The sequence below is a fragment of the Podarcis filfolensis genome, assembly GCF_964270895.1.
Source record: "Podarcis filfolensis genome assembly, chromosome: 6".
Lineage (NCBI taxonomy): Eukaryota > Metazoa > Chordata > Lepidosauria > Squamata > Lacertidae > Podarcis > Podarcis filfolensis.
Window position 1 is genome coordinate 749,635 of NC_139609.1, and position 24,274 is coordinate 773,908.

General features: G+C 45.3%; 2 protein-coding genes across 7 annotated transcripts in view; both read left to right on the forward strand.

Moving 5' to 3' along the window:
* Positions 1-3,396: 3,396 nt before the first annotated feature.
* On the forward strand, positions 3,397-23,782 carry PLPP6 (phospholipid phosphatase 6; the record flags this gene model as incomplete). Of its 4 annotated transcripts, XM_083621479.1 has the most annotated exons (4): positions 3,810-3,928; positions 8,671-9,121; positions 12,870-12,975; positions 23,674-23,782. In XM_083621479.1, the coding sequence occupies exons 2-4, from the start codon at positions 8,704-8,706 to the stop codon at positions 23,780-23,782; spliced, it is 633 nt and encodes a 210-aa protein (XP_083477605.1). In that variant the 5' UTR covers positions 3,810-3,928; positions 8,671-8,703. The 4 variants fall into 4 exon arrangements, with proteins under 4 accessions (XP_083477604.1, XP_083477605.1, XP_083477602.1 ...); XM_083621478.1 differs by lacking the exons at positions 3,810-3,928; positions 23,674-23,782 and adding an exon at positions 3,397-3,621 and having other exon boundaries at positions 12,870-15,894; XM_083621476.1 differs by lacking the exon at positions 23,674-23,782 and having other exon boundaries at positions 3,811-3,928; positions 12,870-15,894.
* Positions 21,626-24,274, forward strand: part of FMO5 (flavin containing dimethylaniline monoxygenase 5) — a 45,720-nt gene continuing 43,071 nt past the window's right edge. The window contains exon 1 of one of the 3 annotated variants that reach the window (XM_083621415.1): positions 21,626-21,715. The gene's annotated coding sequence lies outside the window, so the exon portion shown is untranslated. Of the gene's footprint in view, positions 21,798-23,673; positions 23,793-24,274 lie in introns of those variants that run through there. The other 2 variants (XM_083621413.1, XM_083621414.1) reach the window with 2 other exon arrangements.

A 24,274-nucleotide genomic window follows, 5' to 3' on the forward strand; every position in this document is an offset into this window, starting at 1 on the left:
GCGAACCAGAGCAGCGCATGGAAACACTGTTTACCTTCCCGCCGGAGCGGTTCCTATTTATCTACTTGCACTTTGACGTGCTTTTGAACTGCTAGGTTGGCAGGTCACATGGGCAGGGCCAAATTGTTCTGACTTCCCATCAGGGGTGCCAACTTGAAATATTGGGGGGGGCAGGTAAGCAGAGCAAGTTATAACCCTGTCTACTCTGACGCGGTGCATGCACACCATTTGAATGGCAAATTGGCAATGCCATCAACGTTGGGGGAGGGAAGGCTCCCTCAAATATTTTCCTAGAAGTTGGCTCCTATACTTCCCATCTTCCTCCCTTGCAAAGGTGTGGACATCAAAGTGTTGCAGTTGTATAAGTTGTTGTTGTTGTTTAGTCGTTTAGTCGTGTCCGACTCTTCGTGACCCTATGGACCAGAGCACGCCAGGCACCTCTGTCCTCCACTGCTTCCCACAGTTTGGTCAAACTCATGCTGGTAACCTCGAAAACACTATCCAACCATCTCGTCCTGTCGCCCCCTTCTCCTTGTGCCCTCCATCTTTCCCAACATCAGGGTCTTCTCCAGGGAGTCTTCTCTTCTCATGAGGTGGCCCAAAGTATTGGAGCCTCAGCTTCACGATCTGTCCTTCCAGTGAGCACTCAGGGCTGATTTCCTCCAGAATGGATAGGTTTGATCTTCTTGCAGTCCATGGGACTCTCAAGAGTCTCCCCCAGCACCATAATTCAAAAGCATCAATTCTTCGGCAATCAGCCTTCTTTATGGTCCAGCTTAGTGCCTAAAAAAAGTATCTAACTTTGGTTGAGAAGGGGTCCCTGTTGTCACAAATTCTGGTGTTGGTTAATGTCACAATAACCATAAATCGCTCAGCTCTACTAAATTCCATTAAGGGAACACCAAGATAGGACTGCAACCAGAACTGACTGGACTATAATAATAATGATAAAAATAATACCTCCCTTCATCATAAGTTTTCAGGCTGGTTCACAGAGGCTGGTGTACAGTACAGGATAAAAACATAAATATAAGTAAACAGTAAAACAATACCTCCCTCCCTTTTTTAAAATGGCATTGCATGTGAGTCAACCAAAGGCCTGGTCTCCCCCGGCACCTAAAGGTGTATAATGAAGGCACCAGGCAAACCTCCCTGGGGAGAGGTTCCACAGACAAGGAGCCACTACAGAAAACTCTCCTGAATGTAATAAGAAAACCGATGTTAAGAGTTTATGATGTGACCATGTACGAAGAGAACAATCACTGTATACCATCAATTTCTTCCACTCTACAGTATATCAGTAAATTTTATGACCATACGCATTCACTGCCTTGTTCTCGTGTTACCACCCTTGGGACCCTTCATGGAAGAAGGGCACACAAAGAAGAGCCTCAGAGGATGATCTGGGGGTCTGGGTTGATTCATATGGGGAAAGGCGGTCCTTGAGGTATGGTGGTCTTAAGCCAATAAAGGTACAACACAGAACTGTTAACAAGCCCCCCTTACCCAAGTTTCAGCCCACCATTCTAGCTTATTCACTTTTATTACTTCCTTCCACAATCTGGAGGGGTATTAAATGGACTAGAGTGTAGACAGGGTTGCCATATTGTAAAGAGCAAAAAAGAGGACGCTGTGACGACTCTCATTTTAAATACACCTACTATATGTAGGCTATAAGAGTTGTGATCTATTGCTGAGTGGGGCATGAGAAGAGGAAAGCAAGTCTTCAACCACCAGTTATGTTTATGTCTCTTCCGGAAAGTATAGCCAGAGTTTTCAAAAGCAGAATTCAATCAATGTGTTGTTCAAAGCAAATAAATGCAATTTGTCCCAGATACAAACACACTAGGAGACCACTGCTAAACCCATGGCTGATCTACCAAGCTCCTCGGGTGAGCCTGGGCTTTCCTGTCAGGCTGTGTCTCGCTTATGAGAATAAAATGTGGAAGAGAAGAATTATGAATGCCATGAAAGGAAACCAGTTTCACTTTTCATGGGTTCAAAACAGAACATGGGAAGGCAGCAACATAAGCAAGCCAACATGGCAGCTTACTCCTGGGCAAGCAAGTGTGGGGTTGATATATTAACTGCATTTATATCGCCTTCCAAAGCAGGAGTTCTCTGGCCATCTCCCAAAGTGAAGCAAAATGGCTAGAGCTATGAATTAAAATTCTAACAGATGAGTGCCTTGGGTCCTTTGCCCCTTGGCTAGGAGCTGAATCTGTGCTTCATTAAAAATTCACTTTATCGCAATGACCACAAGGTGACCTGAAGCATTATTAAAGGTTGTATTTAAAGAGAGAGCGAGCGAGCAATGGGAAGAGTTTGCTGCTCCAGCTCCTTTCAGAGAGAGCTTGCTCGAAAACCTTCCGTGCCCTTTGCATTTGGGAAGCAAAGTGTGTGTTGGGGGGTGTTGTAAATAAAAATATGCCCTTTTCCCTTATGGGGTATCCAAGAGCCCATATAGAGTCCTTACATAGGTTCCCTATTGGTAGGCGAAAATAACAGAGGTCAACCAGAGAATATTTGAGAAGCAAAGCAGCTAGTAAGCTTGATCTTTATTGATCTGTTGCAACAGGGTACTCCCCTCACACGCAGGAGAGGAAGAGGACCCCCCAAAAATGCTGTGCAAGGGCTTATAAAGACTTTTGAAATTCCCCTCCTCTAGATCAAGACCACCCCCAGAAACATTATGCATTCATCACAGAAGGGGTGTAACCTAAGACCACCCCTCAGATAAGGCGGTCTAAAACGGAACATTTGCATGTTGTTTTCTCCTGTCGCTTTGTTTATTTCCTGTCTGGCAGGTTACTTGATTGGATTTCTTGGGGAGCCTGGGCAGTCTTTTGTAATGATAAGGCTCACACCCTTATTCAAACACAGATTAAGACAGGATTTGTGAAGGAAGAGACAATGGGGAGGCTTTTCCATTTTGACCATGCAGAGAAACATTTACTCAGTTTAGGAATCAAAATGGTTCCAGGTTGGCTTTCCTGTGCTGATCTATGTACGTGTGGTTATGAACGTTGCCATATATCTAAGACCATAAAATTCCTATCACAGGGGCTGTCTATGTCAAGGATGGGCCGCCCCGGGCCCTGAGCCCCCGTCTCACTCCTGTCAGATTGAGCTTCCAGAGGCTTTTCCTTTATTCCTCGCTTCCCCCCACGAAGGCGAAAGAAGGCGCCAGGAGACCCAGTCAACGCGTGGGCCTGGGCGTCCTTGGTGGCGGATCCCCGTCGCCTCCGATTCGCCCAGAGATCCTCAACCAGGAAAGGCTGGAGCTGCAGCTGAATGGATTGGGGAAGTGCGCCCAAACCTGCAAGCTGAATTTATACCTAGGAGGCCGACGGGTGCGTCTTAAGGAGACGCACCCCGCCCTGTGGAGGCCGCCTGCCATCACGCGCGCCGGGGATCTGTGAAGGCCCACAAGACAAATACTTCGGGCGTCTGTTTTTTTAAAAAACGTCTTGTGATTCTGACTCCTACAATCCCTTAGGACGGCCATCTGCCCGAGGATGTTTTGTCTGAGACTCTTCCTGCCTGGCTGGGCTGGATGACCCTCGGGGACCCCTTCCAACCCAAGAGGCTAGGAAGCGGGCTGCGGCCCACGAGCGAAAGGTCGGGTGGGCGGGCCACGCCATGGCTCCCTGAGGGCGCCGTGAGAGAGAAGGGAAAAGGCCGAGGCCAGGGCGGTCGCTTTCATGAGCCCAAACGGCCGCCCGTTTCTAAAGCAGGCCGGCGGAGCTCGGCCTAGCGTGCGAATTTGACCCTGAGGGAAAGCGGGGGGGGGGGCGTCCTCTCCCGCCTTTTCTTTCCAGCCCCGCCCCTCGGCCGGCGGCTGCGGCCCTATGGCGCCGGGCGGAAGCGGAAGCTGAGCCCAAGGCCCGCCTCCCGTGAGAGCCGCAGAGGGTGGCGAGGTTGCTAGGTAACGGCGGGGCGCGAAGGCGGGGGGCGGCGCTGTCCGGGCTGAGGGCCGAGGGCGCTTGGGGGGCGCTGGAGGGGCGGGCGGGCGGGCGTGAGGGAGGCCCCCCCGAGCGCGGCGCTCCAGTCCCGGCGCCGCCCTCCGCCCAGGCCTTCCTCCGGAGAGCCTCCTTCGGAGAGGCGGCAGGCCCCGCGCTCTCGGGGGGACGAGACCTTTCCAGACCAGGGCCAGAGAAAAAGGGGCCGGGCCCAGAGCTGCCTTGTGAAGGAGGACACCCCTGCCGCCCAGGGCCGCCTTCGCCCTTCCGGGAGCTGAGCCCAGGGGGGCGGAAGGAGAGCTCCGGGCCGGGCTGGAGGGAGACTCTTCACGCGCCTAAAGGGTTGCCTCGCTAGGTTAGGCTACTGCAGAGCATTGCACGTGGGGCTGCCCCTGGAGACGGTTCGGAAGCTTCGGCTGGTGCAGAATTCAGCCGCCAAGTTGCTCACCGGGGGAAGCCGGTTCGGGCATCTCACGCCGATCCTGGTCTGACCGCACTGGCTGCCCGCTAGCTACCGGGTCCAATCCAAAGTGCTGCTTTTGACCACTAAACCCTTAAAGGGCTCAGGACCACCTACCTCTCCCCCTATGAACCGACCGAGCCCTGTGATTTTCAACAGATTACTTACATTTTGTTCCATTTACATAATAATAATAAAATTTTTTATTTATACCCAGCCCTCCCTGGCCAGAGCTGGGCTCAGGGCAGCTAACACCAGTAAAATTACAATAAAAACATAATAGAAAAAAAACCCAATTTAAATTGCAGACTCTTTTTAAAAGTAGCCCATAGATCAAAACCGTAAGGGGAGGGAAACATAAGGGTCAGACTGAGTCCAAACCAAAGGCCAGGTGGAACAGCTCTGTCTTGCAGGCCCTGCGGAAAGATGTCAAGTCCCGCATGGCCCTAGTCTCTTGTGACAGAGCATTCCACCAAGTCGGGGCCAGTACTGAAAAGGCCTTGGCCCTAGTTGAGACCAATCTAACCACCTTGCAACTTGGGACCTCAAAAGTGTTGTCATTTGTGGACTTTAAGATCCTCCATGGGGCATACCAGGAGAGGTGGTCCCATAGGTACGTGGGTCCTAGGCTGCAAGTGGGCTACAGCACTTCTGTTCTGCTTGTAGGTATCTGGTTTGCCACTGTGAACAGAATGCTGCATTTCATAGCCCTTTGGTGTGATCCAGCAGAGCTCTTCCTATTTTCCCAAGTTCTTATAACACCTTAGTTTTCTTACTGCTTAAGTAATATTCTAAAAAGTAAATCTTTTGCTGATTGTGGAGAGGAATGAAAGCCATACTTATTATTCACAAATTGGTTGCACACAGAAAAAAGTTTTGATCCTCTTAGGTTTATGAGTTTAAAGGCCAGTTAAAGTGTGCAGAAAGAAATGGATGTGATACAGTCCTCTTATATGAGTACCTCACATTTAATATGGGGAAACTTGTCTGTTAGTGTCCAGCATGCATATTGTACCCTACTTTTCTTGATCCAACTTCAAATTGCATCAGTGGACTGAAACTTGATTTAACCCCCCCCCACCCATTACAAAAACCTGCAAAAAGAAAGCAGCTAAAATCTGTGATATGTATACATAATTCCGTCAAGCCTTGCGGGACCTTGCTCCCCCTGGCAACTCACTGACTGAGCTTGTTGAGGGCTGGAATATCCAGCTCCTGGCAGCCATCGATGAGATCGCACCTAAGCGCCCTCTGCAACCCCGCAGAAACCGGGCTCCCTGGTTTACTGAGGAGCTTCGGAAAATGAAGCGGGACCTCAGACGGCTAGAGCGAGTATGGCGGGATGCCCGTGACGGAGCCTCAAGAACATCTTTTAGGGTTTTTATGAAAACCTATGAGATGGCAGTGAAGGCTGCTAAGAAGTCTTACTTCTCGGCCTCCATTGCATCCGCTAGCTCTCGCCCGGCGCAATTATTTAGTACAATTAGGTCTTTAACGTCCCTTGAAGGACAGCCAAATTTAAATAACAATCTGACACACAGCTGTGAGGCATTTGCGAGCTTTTTTGCGGAGAAGGTCCTGTTGCTCCGCCATGACCTCCCTGCCAATTTGGATACAATAAAGGAACTGGAGGCCCCTCGACTGTCCTCGGGTCCAGTATTGGACCACTTTGACCGGATATTCCCAGCCAATGTGGACAGACTCCTCCGAGCTGGAAAGCCCACCACCTGTCCTCTTGACCCGTGCCTGTCTTGGCTGATTAGAGCGTGTCCAGACGAGGTGCGGGGCCCCCTGGGGGATATCATCAATTTGTCCCTTGGCACCGGGATATTCCCAGGGGAACTGAAGGAGGCAGTGGTGCGCCCGCTCTTAAAGAAAACATCATTAGATCACTTAGATCTATCCAATTACTGCCCGGTTTCGAATCTTCCATTCCTGGGTAAGGTGATTGAGATAGCGGTTGCTGAACAGCTTGGCAGGTTTCTGGATGAAACATCGGCTCTGGATCCATTCCAGTCCGGCTTCTGCGCTGGTCATGGGACCGAGACGGCTCTGGTCGCCCTAACAGATGATCTCCGCAGGCAGCTGGATCGAGGCGGGTCGGGGCTGCTGATTCTTCTAGACCTGTCAGCAGCCTTCGACATGGTCGATCACGAACTCCTGGACCACTGCCTTGCCGACGTGGGGATCCAGGGCACAGTCCTTCAATGGCTGCGCTCGTTTCTATCTGGTCAGGGACAGAGGGTGGCGCTTGGGGGGGAATTGTCATCGCGCCACTCCTTGGTGTGTGGCGTGCCTCAGGCTGCGATACTCTCCCTGATGCTTTTTAACATCTTTATGCGCCCCCTCGCCCAGCTTGTCCGGAGTTTTGGGCTGGGTTGCCATCAGTATGCCGATGACACCCAACTCTATCTGTTGATGGATGGCCATCCTGACTCGGCCCCAGACACACTGACCAGATGTCTGGAAGCTGTGGCTGGATGGTTACGTGGGAGCCGGTTGAAGTTAAATCCTTCGAAGACAGAGGTCCTCTGGCTGGGATGGGACGATATGGGATTGAGGGGGCAACTCCCATCTCTTGCGGGGGTGCAATTAGTGCCAGCACCGTCTGTTAAGAGTTTGGGTGTAATCTTCGATACCTCCCTCTCTATGGAGGCGCAGATTACAGCTATAACAAAGGCGGCATTTTTTCATCTCCGCCAAGCTAAGCAGTTGGCCCCTTATCTCTCTCGCCCTGACCTAGCCACTGTGATCCATGCGACGGTCACCTCCAGACTGGATTATTGTAACTCGCTCTATGTGGGGCTGCCCTTGAGACTGACCCAGAAACTCCAGCGGGTGCAGAATGCGAGACTCCTTATGGGGTCTTTGCTGCGAGATCACATTCATCTGGTACTATACCAGCTGCACTGGCTCCCGGTGGAGTACAGGATCAGGTTTAAGGTGCTGGTTTTAACCTTTAAAGCCCTATACGGCCTAGGACCCTCGTACCTACGGGACCGCCTCTCCTGGTATGCCCTGGTATGCCCCACAGAGGAACATACGGTCTGCAAATAAAAACATCCTGAAGGTCCCAGGCTACAGAGAGGTTAGGCTGGCCTCAACTAGAGCCAGGGCTTTCTCGGCTGCGGCTCCAATCGGCTCTGTCACAAGAGACTAGGGCCCTGCGGGACCTGACATCTTTCCGCAGGGCCTGCAAGACAGAGTTGTTCCACCAGGCCTTTGGTCAGGGCGCAGCCTGACTCCCTCCTCTGGCAACCTGCACAGAATTTTGCTTAACGGTTGCCATCAATTTGATTTTAATTAATTTTTATAATGAAATGTTTTTAGAATGTTGGATTATTTGTTTGTTTGATTATTTGCTTGTTGTTAGCTGCCCTGAGCCCGGCTTCGGCTGGGGAGGGCGGGATATAAATAAATTTTATTATTATTATTATTATTATTATTATTATTATTATTATTATTATACATATTAGGTAATTTTGCATGTTCTTGCTTCTTGTAAGTGAACTGGAGGTCCAAAATATGTAGGACACTGAAGTGCTGCTCTCTAGAAATCCTCCACCTTGCCCTTCCAGCTTCTGAGATTTCAGCAGGCACTTGCAAGATACTTTTATATCCATGACAGCTAGAAATATGCTATTTCAAAAATGATGTTGAAATCCTTAGCATGCTGAATTCTGCACCCCTAGTCTAAATTACATGAATGTGTGCTATAGCTGCAGAACTTTGCCATCAGTACCTGCATGTTTGAAACAATAGAAACTGGTGATTTATTGGATAACTGAAATAGACAATGCTATAGTTAAATGCTAGCATTATTTTATTTTATAGCATTATTTTAAACACACCAGTTGGTTGCTACTTGTAGAATGTGGAAGTGTGTAGCTTGCTTACAATGTTGAAGCTGTTTTTCGGGGTACTTACTGATCAGTAATATACAGATTTTTATTTGTCTGGTTTTTATTGCTTTGTTCAAGCTAAAATAGATTTTGAATCTCAAAAGCAGGTAGCTCTAGCAAATGCTGCTACTTAACTGATTTAGACTACAGTCATATAACCACTTATGTGGGAGTAAGACCCACAGAATTCAGTGAGATTTTTTTTCTGAGTAGACATGTGTTAGATTAGGCTGTGTTGTCTCTAAGAGGGAAAGGGGCACAATATGTTAAAATATGTGATTAAAATATTAATGCATTTATTGCATAGACTGATGAATCAAACTGCCCCAACTTTTTATCTTCCCAGTTCTTCCGACGAATCAGCGACATCCGCACTATCATGCCTAGCCCTAGGAATAGCCCAAAGAGTAGCCGTGAGAGACGGGCCCCAGGCAGCAGACTGGAGTTCCTATCACTGACAAGTCAGAGGAGCTCAGCACCCCCAGAAAGCCCTTCTCATCGCAAGGAATCGACAGCCAGCGCTGGTCCTCCACAGGCTTTACCTGAAGAGGACTGCATGAAGCTTAATCCATCTTTTGTGGGTATTGCCCTGCGCTCCTTGTTGGCTGTTGATCTTTGGGCCTCTAAACAGTTGGGGGTATGTGCTGGAGAGAATTCCCCTTGGGGCAGTGCTCGTCCTCTGATGAAGGCTGTAGAGATTTCAGGACATGGCATTCCTTGGTTGGCTGGCACATTGTATGGGCTCTGTAGAAGTGCCAGCTCAGCAGGCCGTGAGGTGCTGCTCAACCTGCTCTTTGGTAAGAGCTCCCTTTCTTATCAAAGCTTTACCTTGTGTGGTCTTTGCTTCCCATATTTTTTATCTGATAACTGTGGGGAGTAGCCCAGCTGTCAGTGTATCTGGGAGAACTGGGCGGAGAGATTTCCCCCATTCATTCCATCTTTCCCTAAAATGTCATTTATGAAAATGATGTCACATTGCAATGTTTTCTACAGACACGCTGGAAGCTATCCCTATCTGCATTAGGAAGATGTATATAACTAAAAAAAATTCGGAGCTATAATAATTGTATTTGACATACCATTTACTAATATTTTTACCATTACTTATATTTATTATGTCATATTTAAATCTGAGCTTCCACTTCTAGAAAATCTGGCTTGTGTTTGTATTTCAGACAGAGCCCTTATTCAGCCTTAGAGTGCAAGGGCACAAAGAGTGTTGTGGCCATGACACTTGCCTTCATCCCAACCTTCCTGTGCTACGGGGGAAATTACATACAATATTAACTATTGTTGCAACACTCCAAGTTTGACATAAATTGTATGGATGTTGATGCCATGGTTCTTCATGAGATAGGTGCAGTAGGCCAATGGCCATTTATGAAAACGGTTTCTCCTGATTTAGATGAACCTGTACAGGTCTACCCAAATGTTTCATCCCAAACTATGTTTCGTATGTCATCCAAGTGGAACCTGCTGCCATTGGTTTTCCTATAGAAGTCTTTTCAGGAACACGAATATACCAGAAACTCCCCGTTTATGTGCTTTGAAAGCATGTGCAACTGTGCACACATGCATTGTCGTGAACCCAGATGTGATTTTAAAAATGACAAAAACAGCTGTAAAAGAGTGCAAGAAGGTTAAAAAAGGCGCGAAAACAGCTCCTAGCAATCCCACAGGGCAGGGTGGATTTGATTTAAATCAAATCAATTTAAATCACTAGTCAGTAAGACTTGATTTAAATCATTTTTTTACAGAAAGACTCATTCTTGCTGGTATAACTTTAATATTTACAACCAGATGAAGGTTTCATTTTTGGAATAATAAATTTTCAGAGTGGTTTCTACAGTTACTGTATATCAAAAATTACTGATTTGGTTATACTATTAGAAATACATAGACAGATAATTATGAAATTATTGTGAGATTTAATAAGTTAACTTTATATTTGGACAACGTTTCTGCTGTACTTTACTGGAAGGAGAAATATAATCATTTCCTTAATAACAATTTAAACTATTTAACTAAAACAATAACATTCTAGCATATGTATCCATATTTGTTGAACAGTTTTTTTAAAAAAAACACTTAGACTGGGTTTTAGCACACATGAAAGACTTAAAACAAATCCTTATTTCCTGATGAATAGCCTTTGGACTACAGTGGTGACTCAGGTTAAGAACTTAATTTGTTCTGGAGGTCTGTTCTTAACCTGAAACTGTTCTTAACCTGGGGCCTCCTGTTCTTAATGGGGCCTCCTGCTGCCGCCGCGCCGCCACCGCGTGATTTCTGTTCTCATCCTGAAGCAAAGTTCTTAACCCGAGGTACTATTTCTGGGTTAGCGGAATCTGTAACCTGAAGCGTCTGTAATCCAAGGTACCACTGTATAATGTAACTTAAATAGAAAACTATCTTTAGAAAGATTTTTCCTCCAAAAGCATTTTATTTTAAAAATCCAATTGAAATCCCACGTGGGAGCTGGTGCGGTTCACCACAGTGATGGCTAGCCCCAGTGACCCGAACCATGCCAATCCCAGTAAGCTAATGTAGGGCCCCTTGACCCAGTGGCCCCGTCACAGCTGGCAGCCCCGGAACAAGGGCCAAAACCAGGAACCCCTACCGAGGGACACCCCAGACCACAATGCATACGCAGGCGACCGGCATACCTTGATGACTACAACGGGAACTTAGAGGGGAGGGGTGTTACGTACTAAGCTTGGATCCTAGAACCATAGGCATGTAGGATCCTAGAATGAAACAGCCTGATTGGCCTGCAGGAGCAGCCCAATTAGACCCCAGGAGAAAGTTAATCAGCCTATTAGGCTGGTAGGATACTAGGATGCAACAACTGATTGGCCGGCAGCAGCAGCCCAATCAGGCTCCAGGAGGGAAAAATAATCAGGTGGTGCTCATTGTGTAAAAAATGTATATAAAGCCTGAGGTTTTTGGAGGAAATTCAATCACTGTTCCTATGAGCTGAAATAAAGAGCAGGAAATTACTACTCAACTATTTCAAGCAAATTGGTTTGGAGGGAGTGATCAACATGAGTTTGGTGGAATTTTGGGAGGAGGAGGTTCTGAAGGAATTTGGGTTGTTTTTTTGAGGGTTATTTTTAGCCTTTCTTTGAGATGGCACCTAAACACATGGCACTGTAATCCTCCTTGGGTGATGGCAAACCCAAGAGGTGGAGGAGAAATTGGAAGTGCTGGCCTGTTTATGGGATGGCATGAGAACGTGTACAATGGATGGCAGAGTTCTGGAATGGTTGTCCTGCATGTCTCAGGAATCTTGTGTAGCGCTTGCATGTCCTCTTTATGGAGAATGGTTATGCTGTTCATGGTAAAATACCGTGTACAACATTGTCACAATCACCTGCCCTTGAATGAAGTAACGATGACAATTACTTCTAAGATTATTTAAAACATTTGAGAAAACATTGTACAGTCGTACCTTGGTTCTCGAACGGAATCCGTTCCGGAAATCCGTTCGACTTCTGAATAAGTTCGAAAACCAAGGCGCGGCTTCTGATTGGCTGCAGGAGCTTCCCACACTCAATCGGAAGCAGTGGAATTTGCGTCAGACATTCGGGTTCCAAAAAACTTTCACAAACCGGAACACTCACTTCCAGGTTTGTGGCGTTTGGGAGCCAAAACGTTTAACTCGCAAGGTGTTCGAGATCCATGGTACGACTGTATTATGAATTTTTGACTTTTTTCATAACTAAGGTGTTCTTTCATTACTGATGGCTGTCATGGAATACAATGGCTGTAGGCTATATCATCAGCTAGAGTGGTAACAACAATTTAAGCAGGGACATACTGTTTTAAACCAGGCATGTTACCTCAACAGAGATATGATCAATCATTGATCAGTGTCAGTTAACAGGCTAAATGTAGAAAAGAGACCATTCTTCTACTTCCATGAACAATTCAATTTATACATGAAATCTAAAATATAAGATTCCCCCCTGCCCCATTATATACAGATTTTGGACTGTTTCTTCTGCAGCTTTTCAATGATGCTCTCAAAAATTATTAGAGTACATTATGGATCTTTTCTGGACTATTTGAGCCCTTGTGGGCAAAATAGAACTATCAAATTGGATATTAGATATTTTGGGTTATTTTTCACATAATAAAGACAGGGAACCAACTGATAAATTTTTTGCCAACTGATAATTTTACTAGGGTTATATGGAAAAATAGGCTACCTCATGTATTCACCTGGTAATGCCCAGAGATTAGTATAGGCATTCTACACAAGTCACTTTGTTTAATAGGTCCATGCAGCTCAAGGTTCTCAGAACTCAAATTATTTTAGGGTTGGGGAACTATGACTAGGAAACAAATGTAAGTTTGTAATATTGGTATGAAACCAGCCACGAATTCTGTGGCACCTTAAAGGCAAATCAAAGTACTATGTCCTGAATCTCCTTGCATCCGATAAATGGGTGTTAGATAACAGAAATTCAGTCTCTAAGCTTTGTTGTTTACCAAGTTGCTCTTTAAAATGTCTGAAACCTCTTTATTCACCTTGTCTCCCAGCTCTGATCCTTGATCTAATTTTGGTGGCAGCGGTGAAAGGATTGGTAAAGCGAAGGCGGCCAGCTCACAACAAGATGGACATGTTTGCCACGGTGTCTGTGGACAGGTATTCATTTCCTTCAGGTCATGCGACGAGAGCCGCCATGGTCTGCAGATTTATTCTACATCACCTTGTCCTGGCTGTCCCTCTGCGGGTGCTGGTGGTGCTTTGGACCTTCATAGTGGGAATTTCCCGAGTCATGCTAGGCAGGCACAATGTAACAGATGTGATATTTGGGCTAATCATGGGCTACATGCAATACAGCCTGGTGGAGTACTTCTGGTTGTCACCTGTCAGTGCTCCTGTTCTTTTTTCATTGTGGAGTTGATGGCCTTGTCTGCCTGAACACAAGCAATAAAAATGAATAAAGCTTCATATGGTCAGCAAGATAGATGGGCAGGACCAGCAAGATTCCTCTTCAGCGGGTGGGTGGGCTGCTTAGGTTCATCTCATAAGGGTTGTTTGGTGCCGCCTTGTTTTCTGAACGTGTTGCTGGGCTGGAGCATGGACCAACCCATGAAACTGCACAAACCATCCCATAGTAAAACTTCATTTCCTTGTGAGATTAGAAGCAATACTGTTTACATCAGGCAATTATTATGTCAGATGACTGACAGATGAGTGGTCCCGCACACCTCTCAAAATCGATCCACAAGGGTGGGGAGATAAAGGTCTGGCCAAAAAGCTCCCACCCACCCTACCCCCCGCTGTAAACTGATAAAGATAATATGTCACATAAACCTCTGTATTCCAAGTAAGTGGTAGATATGATTTTGTGCTATAGGTGTCTGGTAGTTACTGTGTAAGCTGTACATATTCCAACTAGTATTGATAACTTGCTTTTGCAATTGTCACAATGGCTATTTGGTTATTCTAGCATATCTCAAATTGTATTCTGCCAAACGCTGGGGTTCAGCAAAGCAGCCCAAGAGATTCCGCAGAGAAGACTGTAATAATAGTTGACAAGCATGCACAATGTGTGATTTCGATGGAGCTGCAGCCATGGGGATTAAACATACTAAAGCAGTTGTCCTGGGAATCCTTTCCCCTTATTTCCTTCCCTTACCATGCTTTCCACAGGCGGCACGGACAGAATGGCATTGCTTCCTTGGCTTTGCAACCCTGTGCTTTGTTGAGAGTGACTGAGAGAGGGCAGCGTGCAGCTTGGTGCAAGTGGGTGCAGCAGAGAAGCCAGTTTGCCACTGCCCACTGCCTGCCTCCTGCCCTCTCAGGTCTTAGTAACCAGCAGCAGTCTGCAGCATTAGGAAGCCAGGAGAGCAATGCTGGTCTTTCACGTTTCTGCTTGTCCTGCTGCTTTTCCCCAGGAAACCCTGCTGTTTGCTGCTGAATCAGAACAAATGTCAGTCATTTTTTCCTGTGGATTGATGATTGTCCAATTCAGTGGTAAATGGTGGGTTTTCCAGGGAAAGCAGCGGGGCAAATGTGAACCTCAGACCCGTGCTTTCTAAGCACAGAACAAGTGGAAGTGGACGAGCCCTGAGTGTGATGGTATATTCTCAAGACTGAAGTGCCTTTGTACTATTCTAATGGCAGGAAGTAAATGGAAATGGGTTCTAGGAACATTGCTTACTCAAACTGTACTTAATACAGACATGGTCCCACCTGAACAATCAAACAGCTTTATGGAGGGACAGACTTTTTGCAGGACAATAATATGGCTGAAGAACCCAGCACTCCATGTTTTGCTTTTCAAAACTAGAACTTTGTGGTAGGAAGGTAGGACTTCAATGCAGCTTTAAATAAGACTGCTTTCTTAACTCTACAATATTAATCAGAAGCTGATGTTAATCCAGGCATTTGTTGCAGTGTTTGCCTGCTGTGAGAGTCTTATCATAATTTTTAGTATATTCAGTCCTAAATGCAGCCTTGTAAGAGAAACTGTGATATCCAGCCTTTTATCTGACTCCCACCTCATGAACTGTGGCTCAAGCTATGGTATAGCTCAGGTGTGGCAAACCTGTTTTGGCCTGAGCTCCACATTCACCCTTGGCCAATACTTGGGAATTGAACTGTACTAAACATACAGACTACACACCATAGACAGATCAGCTGAGGAAGCAGGTTATTGACTTCTCCCCACTCTCTAGATCATTACTCTAATGGGCAGGGAAGAGACCATTTGCTTCCTTCTTGTAGTGCAGAGATGGGCAGAGAGGTTTAAAACTCACTGCCTGGTACCTCAAAAGGGGTGAAAATGGCTCTGCCCCATTTTTACTTGGCACAGGGTTTTTTTTCACCAGACAAGCTGTGTAACATTGGGTTGAGGGGTTAGCAAGTCCCTGGGGAAGGCTTGGAAGGCTGGATCCAGCTCAAGGACAGGCAGATCACTGCAACTGATATAGCTGAATCAAGTGCAATAAAGTATATTTGGCAAACACATTTTTTTGCTCAATGCACCAGCACCCCATTGTGTTTGATCTGGAGTTCGTTCTGTGTGTTTGCAGCCAGTCTAGAAACCTTGACAAGTAATTAAAACAAACAAACCAGCAGTAGTGTTAGTCACCAAACTGTTAACTTTGGAATTCAAAAGTGTCTTATGTAAGCTTACCTTTATCAGTCTAGGAATTAGTTTTGTTGTTGTTGCAAAGTTACTTGAAACAAATCCTATATAAGTTTACAGTGTTTTCACTAGCCTTCTGTTTCACCTTTGTGCCATTCTGTTTTAAAAGTGGATTTTCTGTATAAGAACATAAAACAAGCCTGCCAAGGGCTCATCTAGTCCAGCACCATGTTTTCACAGTGGCCGGCCATATGCCTGTGAGAAGACGGCGAGCTGGAGATGAGCACCACAGCACTCTGCCCACCTGTGGTTCCCAGCAGTTCTGTCTATGATGCACATTGTACTCTTACTCTGTTCGGTTGTAATTCTCCATGCTCGCTGGGCATTCAACTCTGAAACTATTGTGAGTTGTTGCTAAATGCTAGTTTTCCTGGAGCTTAGATCAATAAAATATTATCCTTGTCTGTGCCTTTCCATGACTTAACCTTGTGTTTTGCCAAATGCAAGTGTTCTTTTGGATTCAGTGGCAATAAGAACATCAGTGGAGAGAACTTCAGTGCTTTTATGAAGTAGCAGACTTCATGCATAATAAAAAGCAGTGAAATAGCCTGTAAGCAGAATAATGCAACATAAGCAAGATTAGACTTGCCCACTGGGGGCTGCAAACAAAGATGCCAATATGTAGCATCTATCCAGTCAGGGCCTACATCAAGACACGTTGGTCAGGCTCCATCAATCTGGGAGACTGATAGAATTCAGACTCGCAGTTGCTACATGCTGGCTGTCCTGATACCTAAATTCCTCCCACTTGTCAGGGAAGATGGGCCCAAAGCAGGGGCTAGCAGACTTAATTCTGCAGCTGTGCTACTGCTGTCAAGCGCTCAGCCTCTAGCAGACCCACGAAGGGATCTTCCCACATCCTGCCAACACTTATCCCTGAAGCACAAATAATAAACCAGTAACATAAAGCAATCCAAAAACACTTTAAAGGTAAAGGGACCCGACCATTAGGTCCAGTCGTGAGTGACTCGGGTTGCGGTGCTCATCTCGCTTTATTGGCCGAGGGAGCCGGCGTACAGCTTCCGGGTCACGTGGCCAGCATGACTAAGCCGCTTCTGGCGAACCAGAGCAGCACACGGAAACGCCGTTTACCTTCCTGCCGGAGTACTTGCACTTGGACGTGCTTTTGAACTGCTAGGTTGGCAGGAGCAGGGACTGAGCAACGGGAGCTCACCCCGCTGCGCGGATTCGAACCACTGACCTTCTGATCAGCAAGTCCTGGGCGCTGTGGTTTTAATGGCGTCCCATTAAAAACATGGGGTTTTTTTATTGACACATCCTAAAAACACTTTAGGATGTGTGAATAAGCATGCCCAACCTATTTCATCAAAAGTTGTTCTGCAGTTGGAATGCCCTGCCCTTGCCTCATGAAGGCCATTAATATTTACTGTCAATGGCATATTCATGAGAAAACTTGTCACTTCCGCTTTAGTAAAAGCTCAGCTTGGCAGGTCTTATGAGTTTAAATAAATTTCAGACTGTTCAGTAAATTATTGTACAAGTGCAGGATAGTGCTCATATTGTGTGTTTTGTATTGTTGCAGTTGGAGAATATTACAAACCATGTATATGTATTTATAGTCTGTAAAGTATAACGGGTTGCCAGATGATAATACTGCGACGGTGATTCTCTGATTGCCTTTGTCTTCTAGTGTGTACATGTTTTAACAGCTTTTGCTGGCAAATTGAGCCACACTGTAGATCTTAGAGGTACAGTGGTACCTCGTGTTACGTACCGTCCCCCTTACGAATGCTGTGGGTTACATGCTCCGCTAACCCAGAAGTAGATGCCCCTTGTTGCGACCTTTGCCCTGGGATGTGAGTGGAAGTTGCGTGCTGGTGGCGCAGCAGCGGGAGGCACCATTAGAGAAAGCATGCCTCATGTTACGAGTGGTTTCCTGTTACGAACAAACCTCCAGAACAGATTAGGTAGTAACACGAGGTACCACTGTACCACTTAAAATGTAGCCGACAGTTGCTCTTTCTGGCATTAGCTTTCATCGTGGTTTTTAACTACTGGATGGTGTGTTCAGTTACATGCTGCACTTTTTTTCTGTACTGTATCAAGTACAACGGGGCTTCATATCTCCCTTTCATATTAAAAAGTTGAGTATTTACTCCAATGTTTTTCTGGTTCTTTCAGTATATACTTCATATATACGTACATACATCTGCAACAGCCAGGAGCAATAAGTAGAGCAACTGAGTGGGGTCATTGCCTTTGTCCCTGCTACTTCCTTTCTGGGCTTCCTTTTGTTCCCTCCTTCCATGAAAGTGGGGCAATGAGTCAAATGTCAAAGTGTTTAACAGGAATTGTTTTTGTTTCAAATTTATACCCCACCTTTCTTCCAACCAGAACTTTCCCCCTTGTTTTTCCTCATTGGGAAGATGTTTTAAATCATTGGGACATGGGTGGTGCTGTGGTCTAAACTACTGAACCTCTTGGGGTTGCTGATTGGAAGGTTGGTGGTTTGAATCTGCCTGAGGAGGTAAGCTCCCATTGCTCTGTCCGGGCTTCTGCCAACCTAGCAGTTCAAAAGCATACCAGTGAAAGTAGATAGGTAGGTACTGCTCCGGCAGGAAGGTAAACGGCGTTTCTGTGTGCTGCTCTGGTTTGCCAGAAGCAGCTTAGTCCTGCTGGCCACATGATCCGGAAGCTGTCTGCGGACAAATGCCGGCTCCCTCGGCCTGAAAAGTGAGATGAGCTCCGCACCCCATAGTCACCTTTCACTGGACTTAACCGTCCAGGGGTCCCTTACCTTACCTTTACAATCATGTATTTGCACATAGGCAGATCCTAGAGTAACCCAGTCCACCCTTCCTATGTCACCTTTATCTACAGTCTTCCGAACTGCAGGGTATGTAGATTACCTGAACACCAGTGAAGATGTGAGGGTGAAAAGGTGTTTTTCACAAATTGTGTATGAATAGATAATATTAAAGGTATTCTTTCAATACAGTTGGTTTCAAGCTCCCCAGACTATCAAACAACAACATGCATTCTCCTAATGTTCAGGTATATGCTGAATCTCTTACAGAATATACAGTATGTGATTTAGTAAGATGTTTTTAAGTCACAGGAATAGTCTGTGAGAACCAAATGTGATCTTATTTTATAATTGCTTATATATTTAGTATGTTTGATGGGTCTGAATGCAGTTATGAATGGATATCAATGGCTGAAGTATGAATGAGAACCAGAGGGTCGGGTTCTGAAGAACCAAGGATAAAGATATCACTGAATTACATATATAGAACTGATTGAATTAATTACTTTCCAAAGGATTATTGAAGGTGGGAAACGGGATGGATAAAAATGGACTGAGGAAGAACCATTATCAGACTTTTAAAATAGGATGGACAGAAATGGACTGAGAGAATGAACCAAACTGTTGAATATTGAATAGATGGATGAACAGTGAACCAGTTACTGGACTGTGTAAGACAGGGTGAGCAGTATGACAACATGTCTGGATGAAATAATGGACAACCTGAGAACTAAAAATATGATTAAGACAAATTGAAATACAGTGGTACCTCGGGTTAAGTACTTAATTCGTTCCGGAGGTCCGTTATTAACCTGAAACTGTGCTTAACCTGAAGCACCACTTTAGCTAATGGGGCCTCCCGCTGCTGCCACGCCACCAGAGCACAATTTCTGTTCTCATCCTGAAGCAAAGTTCTTAACCTGAAGCACTATTTCTGAGTTAGCGGAGTCTGTAACCTGAAGTGTATATAACCTGAAGCATATGTAACCCGAGGTACCACTGTACTTTATTGTCACTTGTACAGCTTGTATACAGTGAGATTACACGAGCACCCCCCACTCAGCTCACTTAGTCTTAATTCCCCTTGTTTACTGATGCACACCTACCAACCCCAAAAGTCAGTTGCCCTGTTGTTATCTTTTCATTCATCAGCCTAACAGCCCACGGATAGAAACTGTTCTTTACCCTGTTGGTGCAACTAATCACGCTTCTATATCTTCTGCCTGAGGGCAGGTTTCCTCACTCTCCTGAGGCAACGTTCTTCCGCTATTTCATCCAGCGGATTCACAGGACAGCCCATAATATCTTGTGCTGCATTCACCACCGTCTGTAGACACTTCCTATCAGTTGATTTCAAACCAGCATACCACACCGTGATGCAGTATGAAAGGACACTTTCTATTGTGGACCGGTAGGAGATCATCAAATGTTGATTGACATTGTTCTTCTGCAATACTCTGAGGAGATGGAGTCTGCTGGGCTTTCTTAACCACCTGGGTTGTATTTATTTTCCAATTAAAGTCTTCACTGAGATAAACTCCCAGGAATTTAAAGGAAGAGACTCTCTCCACACAGCCCTCCCCGATGTACAGCGGGGCTAGTTCTCTTCTCTTCCTCCGAAAGTCCAAACTATCTCCTTTGTCTTGCTGATATTAAGGTGCAAGTTGTTCCCTAGGCACTATGTAGATATTTTTTGGACCTCCCCTCTATATGCTGATTCGTCTCCACCTGTTATTAACAAATGACTGTTCTTGAAAGAAATGACTGTTCTTAAAGAAGACATGTTGGAAGAAGCATATTATTCATAAGGACGGTGACAACACGGTGGAAACTAGACTGTTTGAAACATGCTATTCATATCTATCTGAGGAATCAAACATGTCGGAAACCAGACTGTTTTCAGCTATACCTATTCATGTCTATTTGAGGACAACAGCTACCTGTTCATGTCTATTTGAGGAATAATCATGACAACAGCTATCACTTGGTCCAACCCCCTTCAATACAAGACAATGTAGCCATATGGAAACTGAGCCTATATAAGAAGCTGGAAAGCCTTGGGAACTTTGCGTGCTGTCCTACCTGCAGGAGGATGCCGTCCGATGGCCCTTAGAAGAGACTGGCCATCTCTTCTAGTGGGTCCAACCATCTGGTAGGTATGTGTGTATGAATGAATGAATGAATGAATGAATGAGTGATGAATGATTGAGTCCTTATTGCTTATTACTTGTTAATCAATAAAGGATTGTGATCTGAAGAGAATTGTGTCATTTTGTCTTTCTTGAAAATGCTCTGATAAAGGTAAAATAACTTAACTCTTTTCATGACAAAGAGACAGGATTATTGGGCATTAGTGAATATTAGAATAATGCAGAAGCTTGAGAGGTTTCTACATTAGTCAGATGAACTCTCCGTATTCCTATTCCTGACAAAAGCATATTTGTACTCTACAGGATTTATTTCACCTATTTTTCTGGTTGAAGTAAATGAACAAGGCAAGTAGGCTTCCATCCTGATGCAAACCTTACATAGAAAGGCCAGATATATGTGCTATTGTAGCAGTGCAAGTCACTGTTATGGTGGCTGACAAAATATCCTATACATGTCTACTTGGATGTAAGCCCCATTGACCCCAAGATGAGTGTGCGCAGGATTGCAGCCTAGGTAATCCAAAACAGAACACATCTATGGCTATTGAAAATGTTTTTGAAGGGAAAATGCCCCTTTGGCTTCAAATCCCTGCTTGGAAAAGCTTTGAATTCTGAAATGATTATCTGTTTTCCTTTCTCCATTGGCACAGCTGCCACAGCATGCAAATCCTCTCCTGTGCTGAAGATGCACTTATGAGTTGAAGCTGCTGATGAAGTATTTTTCCATCAGCACAGAACAGGTTGCTCCTGAACAAATGCGTATTTAGTCAGGTAGGGACTTGCTTGTGGTGCTTGTGCACTTCTCACAACTGTGTTTCCAAAAGCATGAGCTCATGTTAGTTATCCATAAACTACATTCTGACATATCACAGTGGTTGTGTGAATTGCCCCAAACCGTATTAAATATTTTTCAGCATTTTGTGAATGTTCTTACCTTAATCTGTGCTGATAAAGCCCATGCTGTCAATTCCACCCATTCACTCCTTGTGAAGCAAGCGGGTGAGGCAAGCCTTGGGGCAGTCTAGCCTCAGCCAGAGTGAACGGCGTTAGGACTTCTTTCATGTAAAGCACTTGAATTCTACACTTCAGCCCCCCTCTCCCCGGAACAGCTCGAGAGCTCCTTCCGCTCTTGAGCAATGGCTGCTTCCCGCCTCCCTGGCGCTGGGGCGGGCGGGCAGCGCCCTTTGTTCCCGGCGCGTCTCCCGCCCTCGGAGGGGAGCTTCGCCCACACGGGAGCCTTTCTGAGGAGAGCCCAGAAACCCCGACGCTTTTCCACATCGTGGAGCTGAAAGGTTTCAGGTCTAAAAAGTGAGGTTTGTGAAACAGGAAAGAAAAAAGGCGCCCTTAATAATTTTTCGAGCACGACCCGGAAAACTCACCTGAAAAATAGGTAACCTCTTTTGTCTCAGTTGGGCAGGATTTCATTGAATACATTAAAAAAGAAAAATTACACTTGCCTCTTCTGCAGGCCTCTCAGTTTGGGCTAAGTAGCATCGATTTGGTTGGAAAAAATTCCTGGTGTTAAAAAGAGCCATTTATTCTTGGTGCTCCTTGTGCCTTTGACGGCTCAGCTCTGGACTTGTGTTTCTGGGCAAGTTTCAAGCCATGGGCCCCACCTCCGGGTCTCTCATTTTCTATGACGGTGCTCTCCTCTTACCACCTCCTCTGTGTCTTATCACAAATATCCAGATAACCAGCTTTATCATTTTTTCTTGTGAATGTAACATCTCATGCCAGCCTTGGTTTGGTTTTTATGTGTTTTATCTCATGAAATTTCATTTTGTTATTTGGATTCTATGGATAAAATTCATGGACATAGCTAAGGGGGGGCAGCTTTCCCCTACAATCAAGTAAATTAATAAAAATATTTAACTAACTGAGGTTCTGGCTCCCCAACATGAAGCCTGCCCCCCACAACAGAAATCTTGATAACATTGCTCATGATAACATTTAATAAAAATACTTTAAAAAAATTAAAAATCAGATTGCGGTGGGGGACTTCAATATATGCTGAGAAGCAGCTTATTATGAGGAAATGCTGTGGCATAAAGTGTTTCAGTAAACTCTCAATTGCTGAAAACACAATTCAGGTTCTCACTTCTGCTGCCTTCTAAACTGAAAGAAACTGCATTTACCACAAACTGTTTTGTAGCTCATGGCTGGCTATTTTTCTTTCCTACTCCTTGAGAGCCAGTGTGGCATAATGGTTAGAATGCTTGCTGTGACTATGAGGCTAGGGTTCGAATCTCCACTCAGCCATGAAGCTTACTGGATACACTTGGGCCAATCATGTCAAATGCACATCAGATTTGCAGAAGTCTAGTGACCAAGACAAGAAATAGTCCTGCTCCATTCTGCCATGGTCAGACCACACCTGAAATACTTTGTCCAATTCTGGGCACCAATTTAAGGAGGATGTTGACAAACTAGAAGGTGTGCAGAGGAGGGCAACCAAGATGATCCAAGGTCTGGAAACCAAGTTATGAGGAATGGTCAAGGGAGTTGGATATGTTTAGCCTGCTAAGTTCTTTCTTGACTTAAGCATTTATTCATTTACTAAGCCTTAGTACATCAAAATCTTGAGGGAGAATTTCCTGAAGAAAGAAATTAAATATTGTAGCTTAAGCCAAGAAGAAATGTAACATATAGACTTGAATGTTTATAAATATATCAAAACTGTGAGAGAGAATTTACTGAAGAAGCCCGAGACTCTTCATGGGCGTAACAGGTGACAAACGCCGGCACCCTGTCTAATTATTGTGCGTAACATCACCGACAGTTCGTTTGATCAAACCTATCTTCGTTGATATCTAACCCTTGAGCGCAACATTGCTGACACTTTGATCAAACTTACTTTTGTTTATATCTACAGGAGCCTGGCTAAAGGACCTTTAAAGACTGAATCTTCCTTTTGGACACAATTTGAATGAGTTTTCTGTTTGTGGCTTCTGTAGTAGATCTTGTACATTGTTCTCTCAAGTTTTGGATTATTAATATAAGTTTTAGAACGTAGAATGGTTTGGTAGTGTTTTGTGTGCGGCTTATGTGCTGCTTACTTTATACTGGTCTACTACCAACTTTGAGAAGGAGCGGAGAGGGCTCTAGGACCCTGCCAGAGCCCTCATACCTGCTTCCCAAAGCCTGGTGTCTCCCCTACCTGGCTTTGGGAAGGCGGCTTTGGGCTGGAGAGGGTGTCAAATTTTGGCCTCACACAGGACTCAATATTACCCAGGTCCACCCCGATGACTGCCATGTGTCTTCCTCAGCCTGGCAGCAGACCGCCTTCCCAGTGCCCTGATCCTGCCCACCTGCCTTGCTCACCTGCCTTGCTCAGCTGTTATCAAGGAGACAGAGCAGTGGCCTATTTTCACCTAATCTTGTCACGGTGAGTTTTTGCTCCTGGACTCTCACTTCTGTGCATTGCACGTCAACACATTCTCCAGCATTCCTAAAATTATAGAATCACAGGGACCTCATGGGTCATCTGCGCTGACCCCCTGCAAGGCAGGAATCTCAACTAAAGCAACCCAGAGCTATAAAATAACCTTTCATACAATCTTTATCTAGGGTGTGTTTACTGAGATTGCTGGATTGTTGAGCTCAAAGGTTAAAAGTTACCTGACTGCTTTACCCTTTGCTATTGCAAATGCAACCAGCACAACTTCCACATCCCAGAGATCTTTCCCCATTGTCATGTGAAGAAGAATCGTAAATGGAAGCATTTGGGAAGCCTGCCAAGCCATGTGATATTGTTTCTCAACACTGTAGACCTTGTTTCTCAGTTACTGTTTTTGGCCATGGAAAAAGACTGCTAAATATTTTCAAACCCTGCCAGGATTTGCTTCCCTCCGTCCAACTGGAGCAAAC